The sequence below is a fragment of the Daucus carota genome, chromosome 9 (assembly GCF_001625215.2).
Source record: "Daucus carota subsp. sativus chromosome 9, DH1 v3.0, whole genome shotgun sequence".
NCBI classification, from domain to species: domain Eukaryota; kingdom Viridiplantae; phylum Streptophyta; class Magnoliopsida; order Apiales; family Apiaceae; genus Daucus; species Daucus carota.
In genome coordinates this window covers 15,231,382-15,257,521 of record NC_030389.2, presented here as the reverse complement: position 1 = coordinate 15,257,521, position 26,140 = coordinate 15,231,382, and the positions used below count along the sequence as shown (strand labels likewise).

Here is a 26,140-nt window from a genome sequence, read left to right as displayed (position 1 = left end):
ATTTCCTCCTATAAGGAACTCACCGCTGCCCCGTTCAAAAGTATACCACCATATACGTCGTACGTAAAATAAAATCCTCTTGAGGATTCCGTAGCTGCAAAATTTCATTCTTTCATCAAAGTAATTAGTAAAGAAATAATTAGATAGGTGCTTGATTACACATTGTTTTACCTTTACCACGCGTAGTCCTTGATTGGTCAGAAAGCTGTATACCATAGTTGATTTCAGAAAAAGTTTCATCAAGGATGTTAGTCACGAAATGACCATTTCCTAAATATGACAACACTACAATCATCCAGAATTTGACAGGGTATTCAGAGATGAGACTGCCATTTCCTTCAATGCTGCACTCCTCTCCCTTTAACGTGCCATTAAACTCCCGACCATTAGGCAAGAGTAGTTCAGTATTTAACGGAATTTCATTCCCATAATTCCTAACAAAGGTCTCCGGGATTTGTTGTTATCAGATAAAGAAAGGAAGTGCCACTGAACTATGGAACTTTAAAATTACTATGTACTCATAAACTGTGGTGTATAGAACATATTTACCATTTTCAGAATATTTGAGTCTTTGCGAGGTAGGACGCAAATAATCTTAGGGTAACCCGATTTCTTCATATCCTGCTTCACATAACATAATTATTTATAAATTTAATTTTAACGAACAAGATAAAATCTTACAATCACACTGATACGTATTATTTATAAATTTAATCTTAACGAATAAGATAAAATCCTACAATCACAGTGATACGTAGTATGACATGTTTAGACAGTTAAATTAGCAATTTGTTGCCATATATTAAGTCTTTGGGAACTAATTTCTACCTACAAAATGGGCCAAAAATACACCTTCAAATGTATCAGATTTGTATTAAAAATCCAAGCAAAGAACTTAATATATCATGGTCATGAAAAAAGTACAGTGCCGCGAACATCCATCATAATTACCAACCATCTGCACTATAGACTCTACGAGCGATTCATGTACAGCTGCTACTATGTACTAATTTCACCAGCGGTAGCTTGGATTATTAACAACAGACAAAATGTATGTAATTTGGTTGTAATATACGCTACAACTGATTGTTATAATAAAGAAAGCGAATAATTACCTCCATTTGGTATTCAAGAGGGGTTGCGATCAAATCCACTCATGCTCTTTGCTCTGTTTTGATACAAGTAAGCCTAAATTGGGGATTTAGGGATTTGGATATATAAAGGCATCCAGGATATTTTTTAAGTTCAATTTATATTTTAATATAAAATGAGTTGGGGATGTTTCTTAAATTCAAGTTTTTGTGTATTTTTCAAATTAAATTAGTTTGCTCATTTATCCTATTTCAGTAATTTTGATCGTTTTTCGGTATCATGGTTTATAAAAGATTTGGTAACATCTAAAAATATAATAAACACGGATTAACAGATATATTAAGTTATTAATTGTCTAAAAATAATCTTATGATCTAAAAAAAATATGAAGGCAAAAATAAGCTTTCAGAAAGACTTTTTGGATCTCATTTTGTTCCAAGGTTTTTAAAAAAAGAAACAAATTAATAAGTCTCTTTATCCGCAAATGTTTCTCAGTTTCATATTGGAGTTTTTGTTTGTGAGTTTTATGCAAGTACATAAGCTCCATGCAAATGTTATTTGTCTTGACAATGAGCTAATTTATAATATATTAATTACTAATTTAATATAATTTAAGGAAATAAAATTTGTTAAAATTAGATTTATTATACACTTAAATAGTTGAAACCTAAACTGTGAGTAAGACCAAAAAAAATTGCATTTTTGTTAAGTGTTCTGTACTTGAATATTTGTGAGATGCTCAAACATTTGTACCCGTGCTCTCAAATCTGTTTTCTAACAAGTAGGACTAATCTCGGGATTTAAGGATCCAGAAACCATATAAGGACACCTGGGGATATTTTTTAAGTTCAATTTTTGGGTACTTTTCCAGATAAAAGGTTTTGGGGATGTTTTTTAAACACAATTTTTTAAATGTTTTTGAAATTAAAATAGTTTTCTCCATCGTACCATTTTGATAATTTTAAAACATAATATATAATCATTAAAAACAGATAAATATCCGATATCATATTGATTTTTCGGTTTCTCAGTTTTATGCAAGTACATATGTTCCTTGGAAATGTTATTTTTCTTGGTACTGAGTTAATTTATAATTTATTAAATACTAATTGAATATAAATTAAGGAAATAAAATTTGATTAGATTAAATAAAGCATATACATGATTCAATTGGACTTCTCTAAGTAAGTTTTATCCAAATATCTGTGACTCAAACTCTGACTCTCCCAAGGTTGTACCAATGAAAATACGAGAAGGAAAAACGAAATGAGCACTTAGAAAATAGTACTCAACCTTGAGAACAAACTACCACCATTGTCACACATGTAAGAAACGCAGATAGTCTATACTCCAACAATAACATCAATAGTTAATTAACAATGTCATAGGCTAAAGGTTTTGAAATTCCAGGTATTAAACCAAGTCTAAAAAGCATGATATCAGTACTAAGACCAGCTGGTTGAATGAAAAAAAACTACTCAACAAGGAAGACGATGCCATTAATCTCTTCCACCATTGTCAATCTCAATATCTAATCTTCATCCAGTTCATTATCATCAGAATATTTATTCCACCCTCTGGAGAATCGAGCTTTTCTCCCGTCCTTGACAATCACAAGCCTCCATGCTCCTCGCGGGTTCCTCAAGGTGACTACTTCTCCTGCTATCCATTCCCGAGATGATGGCTTCACATAAGGGGGGGGGATATGCTGCAGAAAGTTGATTCACCGAATTATGATTCACCAACATATATTTTTTAATTGAGTAAAATTCATGTTAAAGTAAAGAGATGATGTACCACTCCGCGCGAGGAGCCATTCACATGTGACCAAGAAAGAACTCGGCTGAACTAAATACCGGCCACAGCTCCGTCATCAACGTTTTATGCATTCGCTTCGTCTTCAAAATCTGCATATTTTTTGCAACGAAAAAACAAAAACATCATATATGCTTGCAAAGTGATCATTAGGGACCAACTAAGCAAAAACAATGTGAAATAACATTGGCTTTACGGATTGCAGAGCTATACACAGACATATGCATTTCAATCAGTTCATTACTTACCAACGAATCCGCCATCTATAATCTCTGGATCATCTTCGGCGTCCGACTCTGTTCAGAAATCACAGTTCACAAAAATGAGCTGTCAGTTGCTCAGAATACTACATTACAATCAGTACGGAAGTTCAGAAGTTACCAATGACAACCACATCGATTGGTAGCATCTTCTCCGTTCTTGAATGGTCAAGGATAATTAAATCAAATCTACCAGTCGCAAGGTACGTAAACAATAACATATCCCAGTTCACAACGTATTGCTTCTGAACAATAGGAAGCAGGCCAAAAAAATTTCCCTCCTTCATATCATAAGTGTGCACCGAACTACTTCGTCATTCACAAGTACAACTGTTACTGATTGTTCTATGATAGTCCTAAATTTTTCCAGGAAGGACAGAGGGATTGTCTGATAGCATTATAGTGTTAGTGAAACAATTTATATTAAATTTATCCTAAATTTATATCCAAGTAGTATGTATCAAGTATGAGATTAGTAACTTAGAAAACATACTATCGATCCATCGTCGAAGATTAAACCTATTGCGAAAATCAAGAATTTCCATTTATTTCCACCAACCATATCTGGAGACAAATTAGGTAAATAGACTTATGCACAGAAATAGTCAAATATCAATTACCGGTGTTCTGAAAATATTACCTTAACAAGTGACCGGAGCCCGAGCAATTCTTCTCTTTGATTGATAAACAACTTCTGAACCATCCCTGACAATTAAATGAATGAAGAAAACACCTATGCCCTTATAGGAGAAGATCACATAAAAACCCAAATCAGCACGAAGTTCAGTATATAACGGATCAAGATCGGTTAAGCTCCTGACAGAAATGTTGTAATGGAGGTGTATTTCATGTCCATTTGGCAACTGGAGAATTATATTACTCGGAATTTTTTTGTTAACAGCGTTTACAAACCAGTTGGGAAGCCTCTGCATTGTTTTAGAGGTAAACAATCAAATATGCAAGTACCAAATCGAATGTTAGAGAAATATTTAGGAACATATAAAACATCATTAACTTCATTCAACATGTATTTTAGTTCTTTTAACTTACTAGCATTGAAAATTGTTGCGCCGTACCATGGGAGCTGATCATAAACCGAGGCAAATTCTCAAGTCTTTCGTGACTCATCTACAAAAGCATTACAGATTGGTGCCAATGGTTAAAGTTCTCATGGTCGTTTATCACATAATGTTTATGACATCATAAAACGATAAATATAGTTTAGCTGAAAAAATTCATACCTTCATTTCTTGAAACGATTTGAAGCGAGCAGACATCTCTTGCCTCAGTTGTTTGTAGAAATTTTGTGGGAGTAGTCTGTATGTGGTGTTTTTTCCCCAAATAGATTGTTGCCTTTTGGGGTTTATGAAATTTCTATTCTCTTGATGATAACTGATGAGATTGTTGTCCTTATTAAAGTTAATTACTAATTAATCAGGTATTTATTATCTAAACATTATACTCTATCTGTCCCATATTAATAAGTTGTTTTGCCTTTTGACACTAAATTTGAGATTAAAAAAACACCTCTATCTATTATTTTTCAAATTTTCATTTTCTGAGTAAAAAACAAATGTTAAACTTTTATATGAGTTAAAAAAAATTTGAAAAATAATATGTAAACTTCTGTTTTTTGTACACCTAACATTATGTATAAAAAGTCAAAGCTACTCTAATTATGGGACAGAGCGAGTATATTATAAGCACAGATTTGACATATTTATTATATTATTATAATATTATATTCATATTTTTAATTGTCTTTAATGTAGGATAATACCTTCAAATAAAACATTTTTGCCCGTGTAAATGAACGTGCGGTGTTCACTTAAATACAATTGTCGTCAGATAGACAATTGTTTGGACCTATTCTAACAATGACTGCTATTCGATTCAACTAAATTCTCATTTTATAAATAAAAATTTAATTGGTAAACTTTTAAAGAAGCTTTTGGTTCGATGAAGCCGGTATCTACTAAGACTTTGATCAATTTCTCAAACTCTACGAGGGTAAAGAAGATTGAAAATGACGACTTCATCATACCCATGCACAAGTTCGAGTTGGTTGACATGGGTGATCTACTCAAAATTGCAAAATCGTATAATAATGCTGAACAACCAGAATTTGGAACAGGTAAGACACATGTTCTAATTCATGTCAATACCTCATATCATACCTTATTTAACTGTGAATTCATCAATGATTCTTCGTTTTGACACAAACGCAGATGTCATTGGAGTATGTGAGGAGTATGTGAGGAGTAGGAGATCGACACAGTTAATGGACGTAGAAATATTGTTAGGTTCAGGATGACGGATGGTGATAGGTCCATTATTTTGCACATTTTAACTACCTATTTATTGCTTGTTTTCGTATTTTATTAGTTAATTGTTTTGTTTTCAGGAATTTTTAGAGAAATCGAGAATTCAAGAGAAAAAGGAACAAAAAGGTGCAAGAAGGGAAAAAGAGGAAGAAAAAGAAAAGAAAAAGAAGAAGAAGAAAAAAAAGGGAAAAGAAAATCAAGACACAAAGACCCTTCTACCCCTAAAACCCTAATCTTGGCCTATATAAACATCTTTTTCTCTCATTAGCCACTATCTTAGTTCACCCTAGTTTTTACGTAGTTGTTAGTAGCCTCTCTTACCATCTTCTACATCTAGAATAGTTTTCTCTTTCACTTGTAATCTCACAAATATTGTAAACACTTTTCATATATATATAAGTTCAAGTTTAGTTTTCTTATCTCTTGCATCCTTGCTTTGTTGAAATTTATGGCTATAACCAACCTTCTTTCTAACAAGTGGATAAAGTGGCATTTATGCCAACCACTTGTGGGTTGAAGAGCCTTTATTTTATGTTTTGAATTTACATTTTTAGTATTTAGCTTAAGCCTCTTTTAATTCTCAATATTATTAGTGGGTTCAATGATTTACTTGATATTTTGGTTTGTAGTTTGATGAGGTTTTGTTAGAAACATAGTAGATAAGTTAGTTTTGAAGTTTGTGTGATTTGGAGTTAGTTTGGTGTGATTTGGTGTTGTTTTTGTTCTTGGTTTTGGTAGTTGTGGGGGCTTTTTGGTGTAAATTTTAGTTTATAATTTTGAATTGAGGTTAGTGGGTTTATGTTGGAAATATTATGTTTAGGCTAGATTTGAAATTTGGTGTAGTTTGGAGTTCATTTGGTTTGATTTGAGTCTTGTTTTGGTCAAAAATGGGGTGTTTAGGGGCTATTTAGTGTAGAATTTATTGTTGAATTTGGTTTAGAGGTTAGTGGACTTTTATTTGTTATATTTGGAATGGCTAAATTTTCCGGTCAAACTAATTTTCCGGCGAGATTTAAGCTATTCCGGGCACCTCCATAGATTCCGGTAATTAGTTTATGTTTGGTTAGTTTTTGTTGAAGTTACCCGCGGCGCGTTGATTTCCTGTATAAAACTACTGATTTCATTTCCGTTGTGTTTCGTCAGCGCGCGGTTGTTTTTGTTTTCTTTATTTTTTTTTATTAATTTATTCAGATTTTATCTTTATATTTAATTAACTTGCTACCTAATTTGTTAATTAATAATTTGTTAGTTATTTAAAATTTAGATATATAAAAAAATTCACCTCAAAATCTTTTGGTCTAATTTGATTAAGTTAAAAATTAAGTTTTCGCGAAAATAAATTTAGTCCTTGGAACGAATCTTATATTACTAAAACGGGATCGTGCACTTGCGATTAAAATCATATTTTTAGCACATCAGATGGAAGGTCATTGTTATTTAATATAGAGAAAAGTGCACTATGTGTACCTGTGCTTTGGCCTATACAGCACTTGCAATGCTGTAGTTTCAAATCCTACACATGAAGTATTGTACTTTCGAATTTTATGCAATCAATGTACAATCGTCAAATAAACACTGACGCCGTTAAGGTACATATGAAAATTATTACTTCAACGGCTCTTTTATCTTCTTTAAAGGCTCTCCTCGACCCAGAAGCTTTCTACACTCCCAAAACTTTTAAAGGCCGGAATCACTCAATTTTGTCTCGCTACCGTTGTTTGCGGCCATTTTAGAAGAACATGATTTAGGTCACTGTTTGGGATCAGGGTTTGTATGTTGAGGGACGAGTGTAGAAAGGTTCTGGAGAGCTTTTAAAGAAGATAAAAACCGTTAAAATAATAATTTCCATAAGTACCCTAACGGCGTCAGTGTTTATTTGACGTTTGTACACTGACTGCATAAAATTCGAAAGTACAATATTTCGAGTGTAGGATTTGAAACTACAGTATTACAAGTGTTGTATAGGCCAAAGTACAGGTACACATTATGCACTTTTCTCTTTAATATATTGCACAAGCGACTCACTTCCTACTTGGTATCAATGTCAAGGTCTGTAGTACTGAGGTGAATATATTCTTGCAGGTACTCCAGTGCCGTGGCGATATGGGGTGATCTTGCACTAGCAGCACAAAAGGAAAAGGATAAAACCACCGAAACACCTATCATCGTGATCATGACATGCACAAAGCTTAAAACATTCAGGAGTAAGCATACTACAACCTTATGATTTTTAAACAACAGCCCTTAATATCCCTTAATATGTTGTTTTTTTCAGAAAGCAATAGTGCAGCACTTATTGATCAATGACCTAATTGCAGATACTATGCGGATCAACACTGTCCCGTCCTCGAGAATCTACATGAATCTAGATATCGACGCTGTGATTGCCATGTGTCAAAGGTGGTTTGATCTAACATCATATTTAATATGCTAACATATAAGATATAAATGTTATGACATGTACAAGTGAAAGGCTGATTGACATATAAGATACAAGCTTCGTGACATTTTTAATATGCTAACATACAAGTAACAGGCTGATTGATGAGGGTTACACACATAGCGAGGGAAATACAGCTACGACTACGAACAAAACAGTGCAGCAAATTGTGGAAACCATGACACTGAATGAGCTAAGTGAGAAGATCACTGAAGAATACATAAAGGTTTTGGGTCTACACTAGACGGCTTATCAATTTATGTTTGATTGGTTAATATATATAGATAGATTAAAATGATAATGATATGATGATACGATATATTAATATCCCCGACTTATTAGACACTACTAGTTTGATGAGCTAACATTAACATATCTTACTTAATGTTGGAATTTTATAACTGCAGAAACAGACAAGTACAGAGTTTCCAGAACATATTAGAGCAATAACAGGCAAAGAGCTTAGGCTTAAGTTATTGATCAATGAAGATAACGTTAAGGTGAATAGGAGGCTGTTTTTTGCTGTGGATGCAATTGATGCTGGTGCTCCCGTCTCTGCTATTTGTTCGGTGTCGGGTACATCCAGCACAACGTCTTCTATATGCAATGTATGTGATTTTGATAGTCTTGAGTAAGCAGTTGCATAAGCAAAATAATTGAAAAAATAAATTTTATGATTTACTGTGCTAAAAAACTTACTTGCAGAGTGCTGCCCTCAAGCTTTCAGAAGTCAATGACACGCCATCAACCTCGAAATCTTCTTCCAAAAAAGTGAAAAAGGTTTGTACTTTCTTCAGGCCTGATATTCCCTCACACATTAATACCAAGAATTTGTGTTTGAAACTTAACCGATATAATCAGTCTTTGTGGGTGTTTATTTTCTGTTCAAAAATGGCACACATTTGAATAGATTTTTACAATAAAAAATGCATGACATATACCTACTTAAACGCTAATGTAAACCGCAACATCCACTATTTGGACATCGAATTTAGACTCTGTTACAAAAAGGTAAAACTGCAGTGTATTTGTATGACAAGCTGTTTAGGAACCAGACCTTTTACATACATTAGCTAAACTAGGAAACCATAAAATCGCTGCTTTCTAACTCATGAGCCAATAGTCTTTATTATGAAACTAAAGTTTGTAACACTTTCTACAATTGCAGGAGCCGTGAGTTCCTCATCTAATAATAAAGGATGGCTTCATTTGCTGCGTTTCAAGTATTGCATGAGGAGCTCTACCTTGCATTCTACCATTTCGTTTCGGCATTCCAATTTCTATTATTATTCAGTATTCAATATTATATATTCATTGGAATATAGTTAAACTTATTGGTGTTTGTCTAATGATTTCTATTAGATATTGGTCTTCATGTAAGGATTTCTATTATTGTTAAAAAGTTCCGTTTGCAATAAGTATTTGGTTAGACTGTTTTTATGAGATACCATTTTTGGAATGAATTACTAAAGAAATTTAGAAACCGTTCTAATACCACAAATGTCGTAAAATTGTGGAATCGAGGAGTTAAAAACAGATACACGTAACAATATGCGGTGAACATGAGATTATTGGATGTGTGCATGTAAGTTAAGAAATTATAGCAATACGAAAGTAACATGAATTACCCGTGTGCGTAGCACGGGCAAGATATACTGGTTATAGTAATAGTGGAGTAGTGAGTATAAATCTCATGAGTTTAAAGATAGAAATATGATCCGTGTGAATAAAATACAAATAAATATTTTAGTTATTATAAAATGGCATCATTAAGTTAATTTATATGATTAGGTTTTTGTTTACATTTGTATATAATTGAACATATCTCAAATATTTCCTTGTTCAAGCAATGCTTTAAATTTCAAACTTTCTCTTCACCCATTAATCTAGTTAACTAACTTAACTAATTTATTTATTAAATTGGAAATATGTTTCTTAATTTAATTTATTTTGGTTTTAAAACCGAAACCGCACCAATTAAAACCGAACAAGAATTTTAAAACAAATCAGTTGTGGTTGCGGTTTTTAAATTTTAAAACCGAGGATAGTTTCGGTTTCGGTTTTAACCAAAAAATCGAAGCAAACCAAGTTCTGCTGGATGGTTGTAAATCGAAGCTGACAGTCATCTCCTGGGAACTAAAACCCCCAAATTCAAAAACCCTCGCTCGCTCGCTCATTCAATTTCACCACCCAAATGGCGGGCTTCAATTTCAGCACCAATTCTTCTTCTTCATCATCATCTTCACCATTCTCATTCTCACTCTCTTCTCCAAACCCTAACCCTACTTCTTCATCTTCCCAGCCTTCCTCCCTTTTCGGATCTTCTCCTTCTCCGTTCGGATCCTCCGCCTCCGCCTCTTCCGCTCCTTCTTTCTCCTTCGGCTTCGGCGCCTCCTCTCCCGCTGTTTCCTCCTCGCCGTTTGGATCCACTGCTTCTACTTTGTTCGGAACGGCGTCGTCTGCTACTGCCACCACAACGACGCCGTTTGGCTCCTCTACGCCGGCAACCACTACGACGCCGTTTGGCTCGTCTAATACTACGACCACGTCGCCTTTTGGCGGTGGTTCGTTGTTTGGGACTACTGCTGGTGCTGCCACATCGTCGTTCGGTGTTTCGGCTACTACGACGTCGTTTGGCGCACCTGCTTCTACTGCTGCTACAACGCCGGTGTTTGGTTCGAATTCTGTTACGGCGTCTACTGGTTTTGGCTTTGCCTCTTCAACGACGCCGTTTGCTACAAATGCTTCTACTGCCAATACTAATAGTTCACCGTTCGGTTCGAGTTCAGTGACCGCGCCTACTGGCTTTGGTTCGACTTCCACAACAACCGCGTTTGGTTCGAATACAGCTCCCAGCTTTGGTGCCACTACTGGCTTTGGTTCGACTTCTTCGTCCACACCTTTTGGTGTACCTGCTTCGTCTTCTGCTTTGAATACAACTAGTTCATTTTCTAATATGTTTGGATCTTCGACAACTACAGCTTCTGCTGCTTCATCATCGACTTTTTCGGTCCAATCAGCACCTGCATTTTCGTTTCCTGGCTCTACAGGGTCGACCTCTGCATCAACTTCACCTTCGTTGTTTAGTCCTGCTTCATCGTCTTCAGGATTTTCATTTCCAGCTGGTTCGGGTTCAAGTTCAAGCTCCTCGTCTTCGTCTACGTTGGGATTTTCATTTCCAGCCAGTTCTAGTTCAGCCTCATCCTCTGCAGCTGCACCGGGATTTGTGACGTCGACTTCGCCTTTTGGTGCTTCCAAAGCTACTGGATTTTCAAGCTCAACTCCAGCTTCAACTACATCGGTGTCAACTGGATTCTCATTTTCGTTATCGAAGGGGACAGGAAGTTCTGCAGCATCTACTACTTCTACTTCTACTCCGACCCCTGTTGCATCCTCAGGTAGTTTCTCATTTGCGACTCCGGTGTCTTCAACATCCTTTAATACTATTTCTCCTGCAACAGCAGCTGTTACACAACCCGCGTCTGTTGGATTTGGAACTGCTGCCTCGTCTCTCTTTTCAACCGTTACTAATACTACAGCTGCTTCTACTCCCGCTGCTACTTCAGCGTCAACTACCACTACAACAGCGACTGCAGCTCCTGCTTTTCCATCTTTTAGCTTAAGCACGGGATCAACTACTCCCACTCAAACAACTACAGCTGCTTCATCAGGTCCTTTTTCTGTTTCTAGTTTTGGTACATCAACAGGGACTGCTTCATCGGCAAGTACTGGTTTAAGTTTTTCAACATCGGCAAGTACTGGTTTAAGTTTTTCAACATCGGCAAGTACTGGTTTAAGTTTTTCAACATCGGCAAGTACTGGTTTAAGTTTTTCAACATCGGCAAGTACTGGTTTAAGTTTTTCAACATCAGCAAGTACTGGTTTAAGTTTTTCAACGTCATCTGCCCCGGGAACACAAAACACAACAGCTTCCTTTGGTGAGTCTTCCATTTATATTCTACTGTATTCATGTGTGCTAGGTCACTTATCTTACATTTATAATTTATAATTGTATGTTTCATGTTCAATACTAAGTTCATATTATTGTTTTGTTTAATTTGTACTTTGTATGTGAGTGTTCTTCTGAAACGACTTAATGGTGTTGATTCATTATAGATGTAGACTTTGTAGTTTTGTCCTTAAAAGGGTTCGCCTAACCACGTGTATATTGTAGACAGTTCCTACAAACGCCAAGTTCGCATTTATCATCAAAAATGTTTTTAATATTGTCATATACTAATCAAATACTTCAAATTACTTTTTAAATAATAGAAACCCATTTATCTTTTCACCCAAATAGTTGATAAGGATTATGGAGTTATTCTATTAGAACTTTGAATGAGTGTAAACTGGTGAGAGTGTGGGTAGAGTGTATAGTTACATAACAAAACTTTTAATTACAGTATAATACTGAGTAGTAAAGCCCTAATTTTATATGATCAAGGGAAGATGTTTGATATGCCTTGCGTAAATGTAAGCTGACTCACTGCAGCAGAAAGTATGCGATGATGCTTGGAACTGGTCAGGTTGTGTTAAGGAAAAATGCAAGTAAAGAAAGTGAGGACAACAGACTGATTCTGCCAGAAAACCTAACAAAGACTGCCTGAAAGCCTGTAACAAGGGGGGGATCGTCCTTTCGTAAGAAGACAGGGCAGGAGATGAATTTGCTTTACTCATCTACGGCACAGCCTTTGATCAAGGATACATAAGAACTAGAATTAACCAATATAGTGTAGTGTTCATTTAACTTATATGGGTTTTTTTTTTTTTTTGGGGGGGGGGGGGGGGGGGAGGCTAATAGTTTAGTGGTTAAGAAGTTTATTTAAAATAAAGCCCGACTGTTAACGGGCCTTAATCCATTGGGTCTTTTATTCTCCATATAATAGTGTAATCTCCATTGCCTACATATCATGGTAGTGTTGATATACAGACATTGTTTTCTCTGGATTAGAGTTGATTAGTCAATTTAGGGATATTGAACTTGGGGTAGTGACTTGAGTTGGATATAATCACTTGAAGGTTTGTTTATCTCAGCTTTTGCTATCTTGTCCAGCATCACTATCATTATCTAGACAACTTATGCAACTTGCGTTCTACAAGTATTTACAACTCACACACACATATGTGTACTAATTAAAATGTCTAAATGTGTCTACTTTTGTAGGCGTTGCTCCAAATTCTACATCTGGAGCCACCTCGCTTTCGTTAGGTCCAGCTTCAAAATCTTCAGCTGGAACAACTTTAACTTCCAGTTCTGCCCCACAGTCTTCTTCAGCACTCGCTGTGGCTTCTAGTAGTGGGTAAGTGTACATAACTAAACATTGTTTTTAGCATTACACTAACAATAACCTTTAAGTATATATGATGAACTCATGGATCAGCATCTCAGTTCTTAGAATTAATTTGTACAATTGATGCAAATTATAGAAAGATAAATAATATGAAGATTGGTTATCTACTCAAGTGAATAATGTATACCTTTCTTGATGATTGGAATTCTAATAATTTAATTTTTGGTTACTATGATCACATCAAAATCAACTTAATTGGGGATCATTTATTCAACTATGTAAATAAAGAATATTGAGGAGAGTTTTGTGTTTATTTACTCATACTTCAGAGTAGTGAGATAGATCATCTGATCTTTTGTTCTCTAGGACCACATCAGCACCCGCTGGAGCTGCGGCACCTGTGCCGAAACTTCCATCTGAAATTACAGGGCGTTCTGTTGAAGAGGTAAATTTGCGTTTTTGTAGTTACTCTCTTTTATCTTCTGACTTCTTTATTGTTGATATTATTCATCTTATACATATTTTCAGAATTAACTAGTATGTTTTTATATCTGATATTCTTTTTATTAACACCAAGTGTTTTTTGCGAATATGCAAAACTTGTTCACTTCTACCTGGTATTGGAGCATATCATGGTATCCTTTTTTTTTTCTGAGTTTTAGAATTCCCAGTATCTGGGGGTTTTACTTCAATGTCTTCACTTTTTATCAGTGTAATCTTTGCCACTTGTCAATGTTGTTTTCTGCTCTCTACTATCATTTGTAGACTCTGGTGAGCCTCTTGCTATTGTTGAGTTCACTAATTGTGTACATATCAATGATATCATATTGTGAAGATTATCAAGGAGTGGAACGCTGAGCTACAAACCCGTACTGGAAAGTTTCGGAAGCAGGCTACTGCAATTGGTGAATGGGATAGGAGGATTTTACAGAATCGTGATGCTCTTCTTAGGCTTGAGGTTATCTGTCATTGTCTTTGCTTATTATCTATTGTTTATTAATCGAAGATGTGCTGTACCTAAATGATTTGTAGGATATTTGCTACGTCGGTATGAGAATTTTGTAGGTGCTTCTTGAATCAGGCATTTATATTTGCTACGTCTGGTATGAGAATTTTGTAGGTGCTTCTTGAATCAGGCATTTAGTTTAAAATTCTTGGATTTTTCAGTATCTATATTGCAGCTCAAATTGCTGTTGTGCGTAGTGCTTACGGTGATTCTCTTTTATTTAAAAATAGGCTTTACTTTGAAGATTTCTAGGTTTTGTACTTCTGATAAGCTTGTACTGTGGAGAATTCTCAACTCTTTCTTCTTTTCTTTTTGACGTGATATGATTAAGGAATAAGTTTCTGATGGTTAAAACACCTGTGGTTTCACTTTCGTTATGTCATATATTTTCCATGCCGACTACCAAAATGGAAGTTCCTTTTCGTACACCAATATTGCACGCTGAAAGATTCTTATATTTTGTGTTGTGCCTATAACTTAGACTGAAGTTGCAAATGTTGTTGAGACTCAAACAAACTTGGAGCGACAACTGGAGCTTATTGAAACTCATCAGGAGGAGGTATGTTTTGGTTAGCCTTTTATATTATGAATATTAAATGCAAAGTTTATTCCTGCTGATGGAATAGAGCAAATTACAAAGTATTGGCTGTATTTTACACCATATTTAAATGCGCAATCAAACTTTCAAGTTTGCAGAATAATGGCCAGTTTTAATTTTTGCTTTTAAAATAATGGTGATTCTTAATTTTTCGTTAGTTTTTTTTCTACAAGGATGGCCATATTTTATTTTCACCTATAAAAATAATGGCTCTTTCTCACGGCACAAATTAGCAGGTGCCATTTGTTTAAAAGACAGAAATAAAATCTGTCCACTAATTAGTGAATTTGGAATTTTGGCCACTTTTTTAAAATTTAGTGAAAAATACGGCTGTGTAATTTACTCTAGATAATATGTGCTATCATCTTGGTAAAAGATCGATATGTTTTTGTAGGCTGCAAGTTGCTTACCCTTACTTAAATGTGCAAGTAGCATTGCTGAAATATTATTAGATTGTGAACTTCTGAAGCACCTCTCTGAGAGAGAAGAAAATACTCCCTCTGGTCCCCAATATAAGGCACTGCACGTACTTCTAGGTCTCAAAAGAATTCTATTTAATATTCTTTGAATAAAAATATCTAAAAAATACTTTTATCTAGAAAAAGAATCAATAAAAGTTTGTGAGTAGAACTCTTTTTACTAAGACCTAAAAGTAAGTGCAGTGTCTTTTATTGTACACTGGATGGAGTATTAGACAGCAAGTCTATGGTTCAGGGTCATATTTAGTACAGCAGTACACTTGGTAGAAGTTGTCATAATGGACAATCTGTAATGACATGGGACCATTGACCTACTAATGCCAAACCATATAATTTTTTGACCTCAAAAGGGCCATTATGACAACTTCTTAGCGAAAGTTAATAAGTTCTCTTTCCTTGCTGGCATATGACTTGCACTTGGAAACACATTACTTGTAATGACAACTCTATAAATAGAAGGAGGTTGACCTAAGAGAGGGTCCTTTACAATCATGAAATTATTTCCTGTGTAGAGTAAGAAAGAGAAAACCAAATGCAATATTATGATATAATTATTAATTATATCTGGTGCTTCCTCTTTCTACTCGACACTAGCTTATAAATGTTAAATGCAAATTTTAGCCCTGCTTCTGGAATTTGTGTATTAGGCTATTTTTCTTTGATAAAGATCAAATGGTTATTAAAGGCTACAAGTTGGTCAACCTTAATTTTATGTGCAAGTAGCATTGCTAAGAACTTTATAAATGGTGAATCTCTGAAGCACATTATCTTTCTTGAGGAAAAAAAATGACAGATAGCAAGTCAGTGTTTGGTAATCAGAGGCATATTTTATACTGCATTCCACTTGATAGAAGTTGCTTTAAGGCACAATTAAAATGATGTCTGACAAGTGACCTACTTACCCAAACAAATATATCATTTCGGTCCAAAATAGACTTCAGTAAAGCTTGCTTATCAGTGAATTCTAGATTATCTATATGGTCAGGAAAGGATGACCAGCCAAGGGTAGTTTTATTGTATTAGTTAAAGGCATATGTTGGATCTAATGACTGCAGATCAATCAATGCTATGTGTGTGTTAAGAACTAAAATAACACACATGTAGGGCTGCACTTGTGCATTTCCCTTCTATTTCTGAGTTTTTTAATGGATATGTATCCCTGACTGGCAAATCTGTAATCCAGTTTTGGCAATGGTGTTTCTTGTCGACAACTTCTGTATGACTGTATGTAGTGTCTGTTGTTGGTGCTAACCTATGGGATCCATTTTTTTCCAAGGTCTAATCAAATTGTAGATGGGAAGGGAAATCATAAGTTGTGGAAACTGGAAAGTTTTTTTAAAAGCGAGAGGAGTGGGTCCAAGTCAAGTAAACCTACATGTTTGTCTTCCTTTTCAAATACATATTTGATTACATAAGCATGCTTGAAGGCAAACAAATCAAACTAAAAATGCCATCATAGTGAGATTGAGTTTCATGTGCTGACTTATATTAAATGCCAATATTTAACAATTGTTTAGGAGTTAGCTTATTTAGTGCGTGATTGAGGACTTTTGATAGATGATGCATTAGTAATGAACGGACAAATGGTTGCAAAGATGTCAATCTTGCGTATGAAAGGTGCATATGTTAAATATCATTTTCTTTGTTATATCCTAGGTTGACAAGGCATTGCAAAGTATGGAAGATGAAGCTGAACGTATATACAAAGATGAGCGTGCACTACTTCTTGACGATGAGGCTGCATCTACAAGAGATGCAATGTGAGTGAAAAGTTTTTGTCACAATCTATGATTGATACACTCATATTGCTTACTTTTAGTTTCTGCAGTTGCTAAGCAATTGTATCTTGGGTCCTTATCGTTCTTTTAATTCTTGTTATTTTGTAGTATGTTACTTTGTCACTTCATATTGCCTACTTTTAGTTTCTGCAGTTGCTCAATCAGTTGTATCTTTGGTCCTTGTCATTCTTGTGATTCTTATTATCTTTTAGTATGTTGCTTAGTCACAACTCACAAGTGTGATGAGTGATGACTGATGGCATGCATATGGATTGCTTTATTTAGTCACGGTGATAATTTCCAGAGTGCTGTTAAGAGAATATTAATAGAATCTTGGTTCTCCTTGAATGCTACTGTTTTCTTTCCGGAGGACCAACTTTTGCGGGTTAGCTTAATTTAGCACATATATGTAACTTAATTCATAATATTTGTGCTGCAATCAAGTAGCCATTGTGTTCCTATTTGGCCCGGTTATAATTCACTATATTAAAGTGGAAAAGGCTTTTGAGTTGCACTTACAAATTTGAAACATCACAAAGTAATGTGCACAGATGCAGACACATATTTCAAAAGTATATTTTACATAGAAATTAATTTTACAAGTGTAAATATGTGTTATGACTTGTGGTATCACTTATTGTACATGCTTCTAGTTAGATGGTTACGTCTCACCCGTTCGTTATGTCTAAGCTGTGGTTTGTATGTTTCTGCCCTCTATTGTCATGTGCTAACATGCATTCACTTTTCTGGGCAATTTCTGGAATCAAGTTGCCTCAAACCTTTTCTGGGCAATTTCTGGAACCAAGTTGCCTCAAATTGAGCATCGATAATTGTGTCAGCTATAGTTATCTTCCAGAGTACGCGTTTGATAGTTTCGGTGATTTGATTTGCAGGTATGAACAGGCTGAATTTATAGAACGAGAGCTTGAACACATGACTGAGCAAATCAAATCGGTTATTCAGGCGGTGAATGCCAACCAGGTGGGTGCTTTGTTTTTTTGTTTCTAATTTACTACCTTCCTAAACTATTGACTGGTTTGAATAACTTCCTTCATTTGTTTCACTTAGGCCGGTGAACTTGAGGCAACTGATGGGATGACTCCACTGGATGTTGTTGTGCGAATTTTAAACAATCAACTAAGTTCTTTGATGTGGATTGATGAAAAGGTTAGGTTTTCTATAAATTTTAAGCTTTATTTACTGTCTGATAGTAATTTAAGACAACTAAATGTACTTTGGGTGCAAAAAGTACTTCAGTATATGACTGCAAAAAGTACTTAAGTATATGACTGCCAACTAGTCTTGCACCACTAAATAGTTTCTGAAAAAGCTTTGATCGTAGTTTTCCTGTTCTGTGTATGATAGTTGATTGTCAAAAGGTCGTTTATGCAGTATGTCATATGTGATGTAATGCACAGTTATTCAAGGATTAAATGTGCAGAAAATTGTGGTTGGGGAAAAGGTATAATTTAAAAATTGTCAGTTGCATTTTGACCGTCGATGTAAACTAGATTGGAAAGATTAGGAAAATGAGAGACCTGATTGACTTGAAACCCAAATTATCTGGCATTAGTGGATAAAGGGAAAGATCATGACTTAAAGCATCTGGATGTTAATATTTGATCATATCGGCCTATAGTTTATTATGATCAGATTTACTAATTCATCACAAAGCAGCTAGAGCCAATTGTTATTGCCAATTACAAAAGCAACTAGTTTGGACTTACATCTGTGACTGTGATGTGCAAATACATAATATATCTGGATTCTGGAGTGCTTGTAATATGTTTCTCTTTGGTGAAGTGGGTGCTGAGCATGTGACTTGTTGAACGATTATGTTCTTAGTTATGTTTGTAAACATGTTCTCTCATTCTTGCTGTGCAAGTCAAATTATCTCTGGAGATTGTTAAAACCCTGTTTCTAAATCTGACAAGTTCACTTTCAGGCTGAAGAGTTCTCATCACAGATCCAGAAGCTTGCCAGCCAAGGTTCCGCTGCAGATCGGGATTTGGCGGGTCAAAAATATTGGTTGTCTTGACTGATGACACCTGATGAAATCTGACAGGTGTTGAAGACTGATCTTACTGGCCAAAGCTAAACAGGAATATTAACCACAGACGCAAAACGACTGTGATGTGAAACTTCATTTTTTTTTGACCATTTAGTGCTATAAACTATATTGGTGCATTTTAGTTGAAGCACAGTCAATTAGATGTTAAACATTTCCGAATCAGCAAACAGATAGTCTTTATGCCTTATTGGTTATGTTATGTTTTGTTCTCATTTTGCACTCTTGTGATGCTAATTGGCAAAAGAGCAGACACTGAATTAACGTGTCTGCTTGTTTGTATGGGTCAATTTCTTGTTAATAAAAGATAAAAGATTTATAACACTGCTATAAGAGATTCATGGTTTCATTATTTGTTGCAATAGACCAGTATTTTTTTATGCAGAGTGTGGGTAAAACTGTTTGGGGGATAGAGGAATAACTAAGATTGTGGAAATGTCCAGTCCTGAAGAGGTGATTTAATGTACTTCACAGTTCACACTCAATTTTGGCAAAAATTGAACTTTTCGAGCCACAGAATAAAATATCAAAGCAACCTTATATGAACGATTCAACAGAAGCCAATTGATTTCAGATTTGTTTATTTTAGATGCTTAAAAACTTTACCTATTATTCTGCTTGAGAGCCAGGGAAATTTGGGAAATCTTTAATTATGGCTCGAAGACCTTCTGATTTTAAATTGAGAAATGTAGGTAAAAAATAATTTAATACTAGGTTTTACAAGATAATTTTATTATTAATTATTTTTAGTTTTATAATTTTGAATGATAAAAATTTATGTCTTCTTTTAAAAAAGATAATTTGCCGGATCACCATCATCAAAAAATTGTATTTACTCAAACAGATAACTAATTTAAAATTTTCAATTCGATCTCATCAATATTGAAATCTTTTTATGTTTTTATGTAAATGTCTTTATTGCTGCATTTCAGTTTTCAGCGCAAAACAACAAACGGCGACATTATACCTTACAAAACAAAAAAAACAAAAAACAAACGGCTACATTATCGATTTATTAGCAGTTGCCTGCTACAGTAACCTTTTTTTTTTTTTTTTTTGACGAAGTAACATATTTTAATTGATTCATTTGTTTCCGAAAAATATTTACTAGTATGATTTATGCTGCTCTATAGTACAATCCTGCCAAAATTCTGCGCCAATGGTTTACATAGTTATCCATAAGTGACAGTATTTCCACAAGTATTAAGCATTTAAAATGCCTTTGCTTTCCAATTGAAGAAATTCTTGATCCCAGCAGCCCAAATACATGCATATTACCTATATTTTGTCACAAAGTTGGGATGAGATCTGAAAATCAAATACATATTCAACATATGGTGACCAAGGTTTTTCCAAAGTCATACATAAGCATTACATACTGAGCTGAGGATTATATTTTAGATGTTGTTGCGAAATGGTACAGTCAATCATCAGGAGTCCCCTCGTGGCTTCTAGCGACCACGACAATTATAAGTATCACTACTGAGAGTAGCAATAGAGTTTCAAGTCTTCCGTCAAAATTCTTTATAACTTCTGAGTTGAGATTTTCTGCCTTGGCTTTCTGAAACATTTCACCAATAAGGAGTCCGAGTTTCGCCATCATTTCAGTAAAAAATGACATTGCTATCTTAAAAATCCACTGTAGAATGGTAGCTGCCCAGTCTAGTTCTTCATCAGAAATTTGAGCTGCATACAGTAAATATGTTTATTATAATGTAAACATATCTATTATTGGATAACTATTATGAGTATACCTTGTTTCAGTGACCCTCTCAGATCCTTTACTGCCTTGTTGCTCAAAACAGCATTCCACACTGCTTTATCTGATGATATGGACATCACAACTTTCTACAAAAAAGAAAGAGTTATTAACATATTACTAGATCTCAGTTTCTTTGATTACAGGAAAAAAATACAACAGCATATTAATCCTAAGAAACGATTACAGCAGCATATCATACCCGAACTGTGGAATCTGTTTTCAGAAGATGATAAGCCTCTTGAACTCGTCGATATCCCGGGGACTTGGTGACTTCGTCATTGTTTAGCATTTGAATCAGCCGATTGCGTTCTGATGATTTGGGAGAACTACCGACATCCCCATCTAAAAAACTGCAGAAGTGCAAAAGGGTGCATACGTTTAGTAAAATTTAAAGAAGAAAAAATATTCAGTGCTTAAACGAATCAAGTATATCTAAGCTGTGATTCTTAGAACACTGACTGGTCATTTATATTCATTTAAAAGGAAAGTAACAATTATTGGCATTGCTGCATTAAAACTGCATCTATCCTTTATATTTCACTAATATTTAATTAACTATATTTTTTTTTAATAATCAATAAGTAATTTTATTTTAGTTTTCCTCTGATGAATTGATTGCATAAGAGAATAAAGTAGGATAAGAAAGTGCTAACATAGCTTATTAAATATACACTACTGCTTTAAAATTTAAATTGATATCAGCACTTTATTTAATGTCTTCCTGAGACTCTCTTGATATGAACAGCACATGCTCCGCTCTTTGTGCCACGTCCTCAACTCCTCATTTCGTGTCAAAAAGGAACTCATCCCTTTTTTAACCTTTTTTACTTTTACATCGGGTTTTTAAACAAAGTCTGATTATCATTGTCCTTGTTTGTCTTGGGAGCAATAGTAGACCCCACAATGAATGTTTGACGTGTTAGCTAGGCCTCTAATCTGCCTAGACCTGGGTCGAACTTATTGTTACTACATAGGCTACCAGCAAAATTTAATCCTGTTCACTCCGAGGTCTCATCAGAACTAGATGGTGTGTTTAAAGCCTTAATATTATAAACGCTTAGTAATAGACACACTACTAAAATTAACGTGAATCTCAATCATAAGATTGAGCTCAAATATCTGCCAAAGTGTTGGCAACAAATAAAGTATTATTACTAGAGTGTGTTACACCTGCCGGTTGTGATATTGATTTTTTGGTACATTCATGTACCTCTAGCTAGAGATGGTGTTATATCTGTTGGTAGCTCCCCATTAAGGCAGCTCCTTGTTTAAAAATATGCCTACTCTTTTCGTTAATTTAGCCTGGCTTGCAGTGTTATCGAAAGCATAACACCCCCCCCCCCCCCCCCCCCCCAGGAAGTTGCAAGGCAAGTGCTCCTTTGAAGCTAAGTGCACATTTTACAATTATTATCATAAATATATTACTTAGGTTATATATAAGTTTATTTAGGTTTATAACATGATTTTTATACTTCATAATGTATTAGTTCACACTATTGGGATTAAAAAGACATAATTTAACCGTTATAAATATATTAAATCATACTTCTAGAGGGTAAAAACAATCCTGAAATTAGCCATCAAAATTGTTAGTTTCCATTTCTATAGGCTACTGGTATATATTTCATTTATGATCTTCATTGAATTTATATTCATCTTTAAAATCCTCGTCTGAATCATGTCCTAGTCTGGAAGTGTTTCTTTCAAGTTTAAACTCTTGTTCCTCTCCTTCATCCCTGTCTACTAAAAATCGTCTCACCTGTACTCTTTTATTAACTTGAAGCACACATGTATTTTTGGAACTAGTACGATTTTGAGTCTAATTTTGACATGGATTTTGAAGCTAAAATTTGACAGTGATGGCAGTCCAGCTCCAGTAGCATTTCCAACTGTTACATAATTCAATCTATATCCTCATGTGATTCCCAATCTAGGTTACAAACCGACAAAATCGTTGCTTTCATCAGCCTCAAGCAATGACATGGGGTCAATGAGGGTTCTCACTTTTTGATGTCATTGGAAACTAATATACTATTTTTGTTTGGGCTTACAAATTATATTTTTTTTTGGGGGTGTACTTTGTGGGCCCTTAAATTAGCGCAATAACATTAAATTTTTTTTTGGAGTGTACTCCTGACAGCACTGTTGGGTTGTTCATTTTCATCATTGCAATGTATCATTGACACCGGCTTCTTTGATTTTGATTGAGTTAGCAAGCAGTGTATGGTGCAGTGTATGGTGCTAGTAGGGGAAATGACCAATTGAACCAGAATAATAATTAATTTTTAAAACATTTGGTCATGCTAAAAGGTTCGGATCTCTCAAGCTGATTGGTCATGCGATGTTGTGAGGGATACCTATGTAAGATCCATAAGATACCACAACTTCTGGTGTTCCATGATTCACCCTTTCAAGCTTTAACCGAGAAAGCATAGAAGCTGTTGAGCGCCTTAAGCACAATACATCTATTTATTTGACTGCTCTTTAGACATACTTATTTGTCCATTCTACACAGATGAGAAAGACCTATAAAAAAAAAGGGTCCTGGTCCCCGGCATATTTATGCCACGGAACTCTTAACCAACATATTATTTTTTGGCCTTTGCATGAAATAGTAGCCAGAATTATAACCTCGTCCAACGCTTTTTAACCACGGGACAGGATCATTTTACCCGTCCGGTGACTAAAAAGCGCAGGACGTATTAAACTTTTATTATAATCCTGACCGCTGGACTCTCAAACAAAAATGAGAAGTATCTAGTTCGTATTCCTCCGGTTACCCATGAAAAGCTGTATCTTCGTAACTAAGCAGTTAAAGAGCATAGGGTAGCTACTAAATTGTAATGAGAGCAGATTAGTGTTCAACACTGAGAGGCAGTGGGGATAGATCTAAGTCAATATATGTCTTTTTCTAATTTCTTTTTCTCATATCTGATCATGGGGAGGAACATAAACACTTAATAAGTGGTGCTAAATCCGAAAAAATATGACATGCCAAAAATAGGGAAAAAATGTAGTGTATACCTCTGAAGCTCAGAAATGGCCTTTTCCACTTCAGCTCTAGAAGGAACACTTGCAAAAACACTGTCCTGCTCAATCACAGCTGCTGGCTTACCTTTCCTCCCAGAACCCATTTTCCAGATACAACACTCGAGTTCAATTAAGGGTGAAAGAGTGAGACAGAGGAGAATTAAGACCAAACAAGGAGATGGAGTTGCTTAAAACATGGCTCTAGTTAGTGGAACATCTTTTTCAGTGCATTGAGTGCCCTGAATACTTTATTTTTTAGTTGTCCATTTTTAATGATTGGGTCTTTCTAATGTGTGCCCAAGGGCACACAATAAACACTAACTTTGATGAGTTTGGTGGGTTTTTATTGGTGGACTTGATGCAAATGCAGGGGACCATCCATATTTATGATTGGAGAACCAATAAAAATGCATCATACTCATGAAAGTTAGCGTTTAGTGTGTGCCCATGGGCACACCACAGAAAAACCGTTAATGATTTAGATTGATTATATTTTACCAAATATTAAGAATAATGTTTTTAAACAACTGAATATGTTATATATATCTTATAGTTATATAATCTCATGTCCCTCTCATTTTCTTACAATTTTTTTTGCATTGCTCAACAAGTATTTTAAAACGCATATAAAACATAATTTCATAATTAATTTTTAAAATTTTTCTTTTTTTTATAAAATTTAGATATTGAATTTTTATTTAGAAAGAAAAAAGTACAAAATAATTTATCAAATTTTAATTTATGCCGATATTTTTTTTTGCCAACAATTATGCGTGTATTAAAATGCGTGTTGAACGTCTCCCAACATAAATAATTGAGGGGACGAAGGAAGTAATTTTTAACATTTCTAATTATATAATATATAAAGTTTAGTTATAATATAAGTTTAGTTAAACTCTGACCAATCACAACTAAAAAGGATCAAGGAAATACTATACATGTTCCTCTTTTATTTTATAATTTCTATGTTGAACGTGTGTCATTATATATGGGTTTTTTTTTTCCATAATACCAAGTGAAAAACATTTCTTTATTTCAAAAATACTAATTTTTTTAAATATTTTATAAAAATAACAAACTTTTGAAAATATTTGCAAAAATAATTTGATGCTGCAACCACACGCAACTATACTTGCAACCAGATACAACCATACTTGCAACTCATGTAGGGCCAATTAACTGAAATTACATTTAGCTGCATCGAGTTATAGATCGTATTTTTGTAAATTTTTTCTAAAAAACTAGTATTTTTGCAAATATTTTTAAAAGATAGTAAAATCGCAAAGAAGACTTAGAAAAAATTGTACTTTTGATAAATTTCCTTATATTAAGCTATTGGTATTATATTATATAATTTTAACATATATTAATTTTTAAGAGTAAAAATGTTTTACGAAAAAATTGTTTATAAGATGTATTTGAAACTACAAGTATAAACAGGATACATCAACAAGCAAGATTTAGAATTGAAAATCTTACGAAAAAACCAATTTTCTATCATCAAAATATGTTAACACAAAATTTTAATTATGGATTTTTATCTTATTTTTCTATATCATCCCTATGTTATCCTTAAGTAAGGAAAGAAAAAACAATTCAACATAAAAAATCTTCTTTCTTTAAATATAAAACTATAACACATGGATGTCTCATATTCATACATCTGCTAAATAATTCAAAAACTAAAAATACTAGTGATATATTAGAGGGTGTTGGCCCTAATAACATTATATTACTAAATAATGCCCTGAATAATATTATGTCAAAAAATTTATGTCTTCTTTTAAAAAAGATAATTTGTCGGATCACCATCATCAAAAAATTGTATTTACTCAAACAGATAACTAATTTAAAATTTTCAATTCGATCTCATCAATATTGAAATCTTTTTATGTTTTTATGTAAATGTCTTTATTGCTGCATTTCAGTTTTCAGCGCAAAACAACAAACGGCGACATTATACCTTACAAAACAAAAAAAACAAAAAACAAACGGCTACATTATCGATTTATTAGCAGTTGCCTGCTACAGTAACCCTTTTTTTTTTTTTTTTTGACGAAGTAACATATTTTAATTGATTCATTTGTTTCCGAAAAATATTTACTAGTATGATATATGCTGCTCTATAGACTATAGTACAATCCTGCCAAAATTCTGCGCCAATGGCTTACATAGTTATCCATAAGTGACAGTATTT

General features: G+C 34.3%; 2 protein-coding genes across 5 annotated transcripts; one reads left to right on the top strand and one right to left on the bottom strand.

The window, feature by feature from the left end:
• Positions 1–10,012: 10,012 nt before the first annotated feature.
• On the top strand, positions 10,013–19,475 carry LOC108192474 (nuclear pore complex protein NUP62). 4 transcript variants are annotated; one of them, XM_017372967.2, is made up of 10 exons: positions 10,013–11,329; positions 11,396–11,869; positions 13,096–13,231; positions 13,589–13,667; positions 14,058–14,180; positions 14,710–14,787; positions 16,962–17,065; positions 17,977–18,064; positions 18,152–18,250; positions 19,029–19,475. In XM_017372967.2, the coding sequence occupies exons 1-10, from the start codon at positions 10,126–10,128 to the stop codon at positions 19,119–19,121; spliced, it is 2,478 nt and encodes an 825-aa protein (XP_017228456.2). In that variant the 5' UTR covers positions 10,013–10,125; the 3' UTR covers positions 19,122–19,475. The 4 variants fall into 4 exon arrangements, with proteins under 4 accessions (XP_017228456.2, XP_017228455.2, XP_063940427.1 ...); XM_017372966.2 differs by having other exon boundaries at positions 10,014–11,329; positions 11,393–11,869; XM_064084357.1 differs by having other exon boundaries at positions 10,014–11,738; positions 11,829–11,869; positions 19,029–19,366.
• Positions 19,476–20,342: 867 nt separating this feature from the next.
• LOC108192465 (uncharacterized) lies at positions 20,343–24,195 on the bottom strand. The gene is made up of 4 exons (XM_017372971.2): positions 23,938–24,195; positions 21,113–21,263; positions 20,906–20,999; positions 20,343–20,837 (listed from the first exon to the last, which is right to left on the bottom strand). Exons 1-4 carry the CDS (start codon positions 24,045–24,047, stop codon positions 20,575–20,577), a joined length of 618 nt encoding a protein of 205 aa, XP_017228460.1. The 5' UTR covers positions 24,048–24,195; the 3' UTR covers positions 20,343–20,574.
• Positions 24,196–26,140: the final 1,945 nt, after the last annotated feature.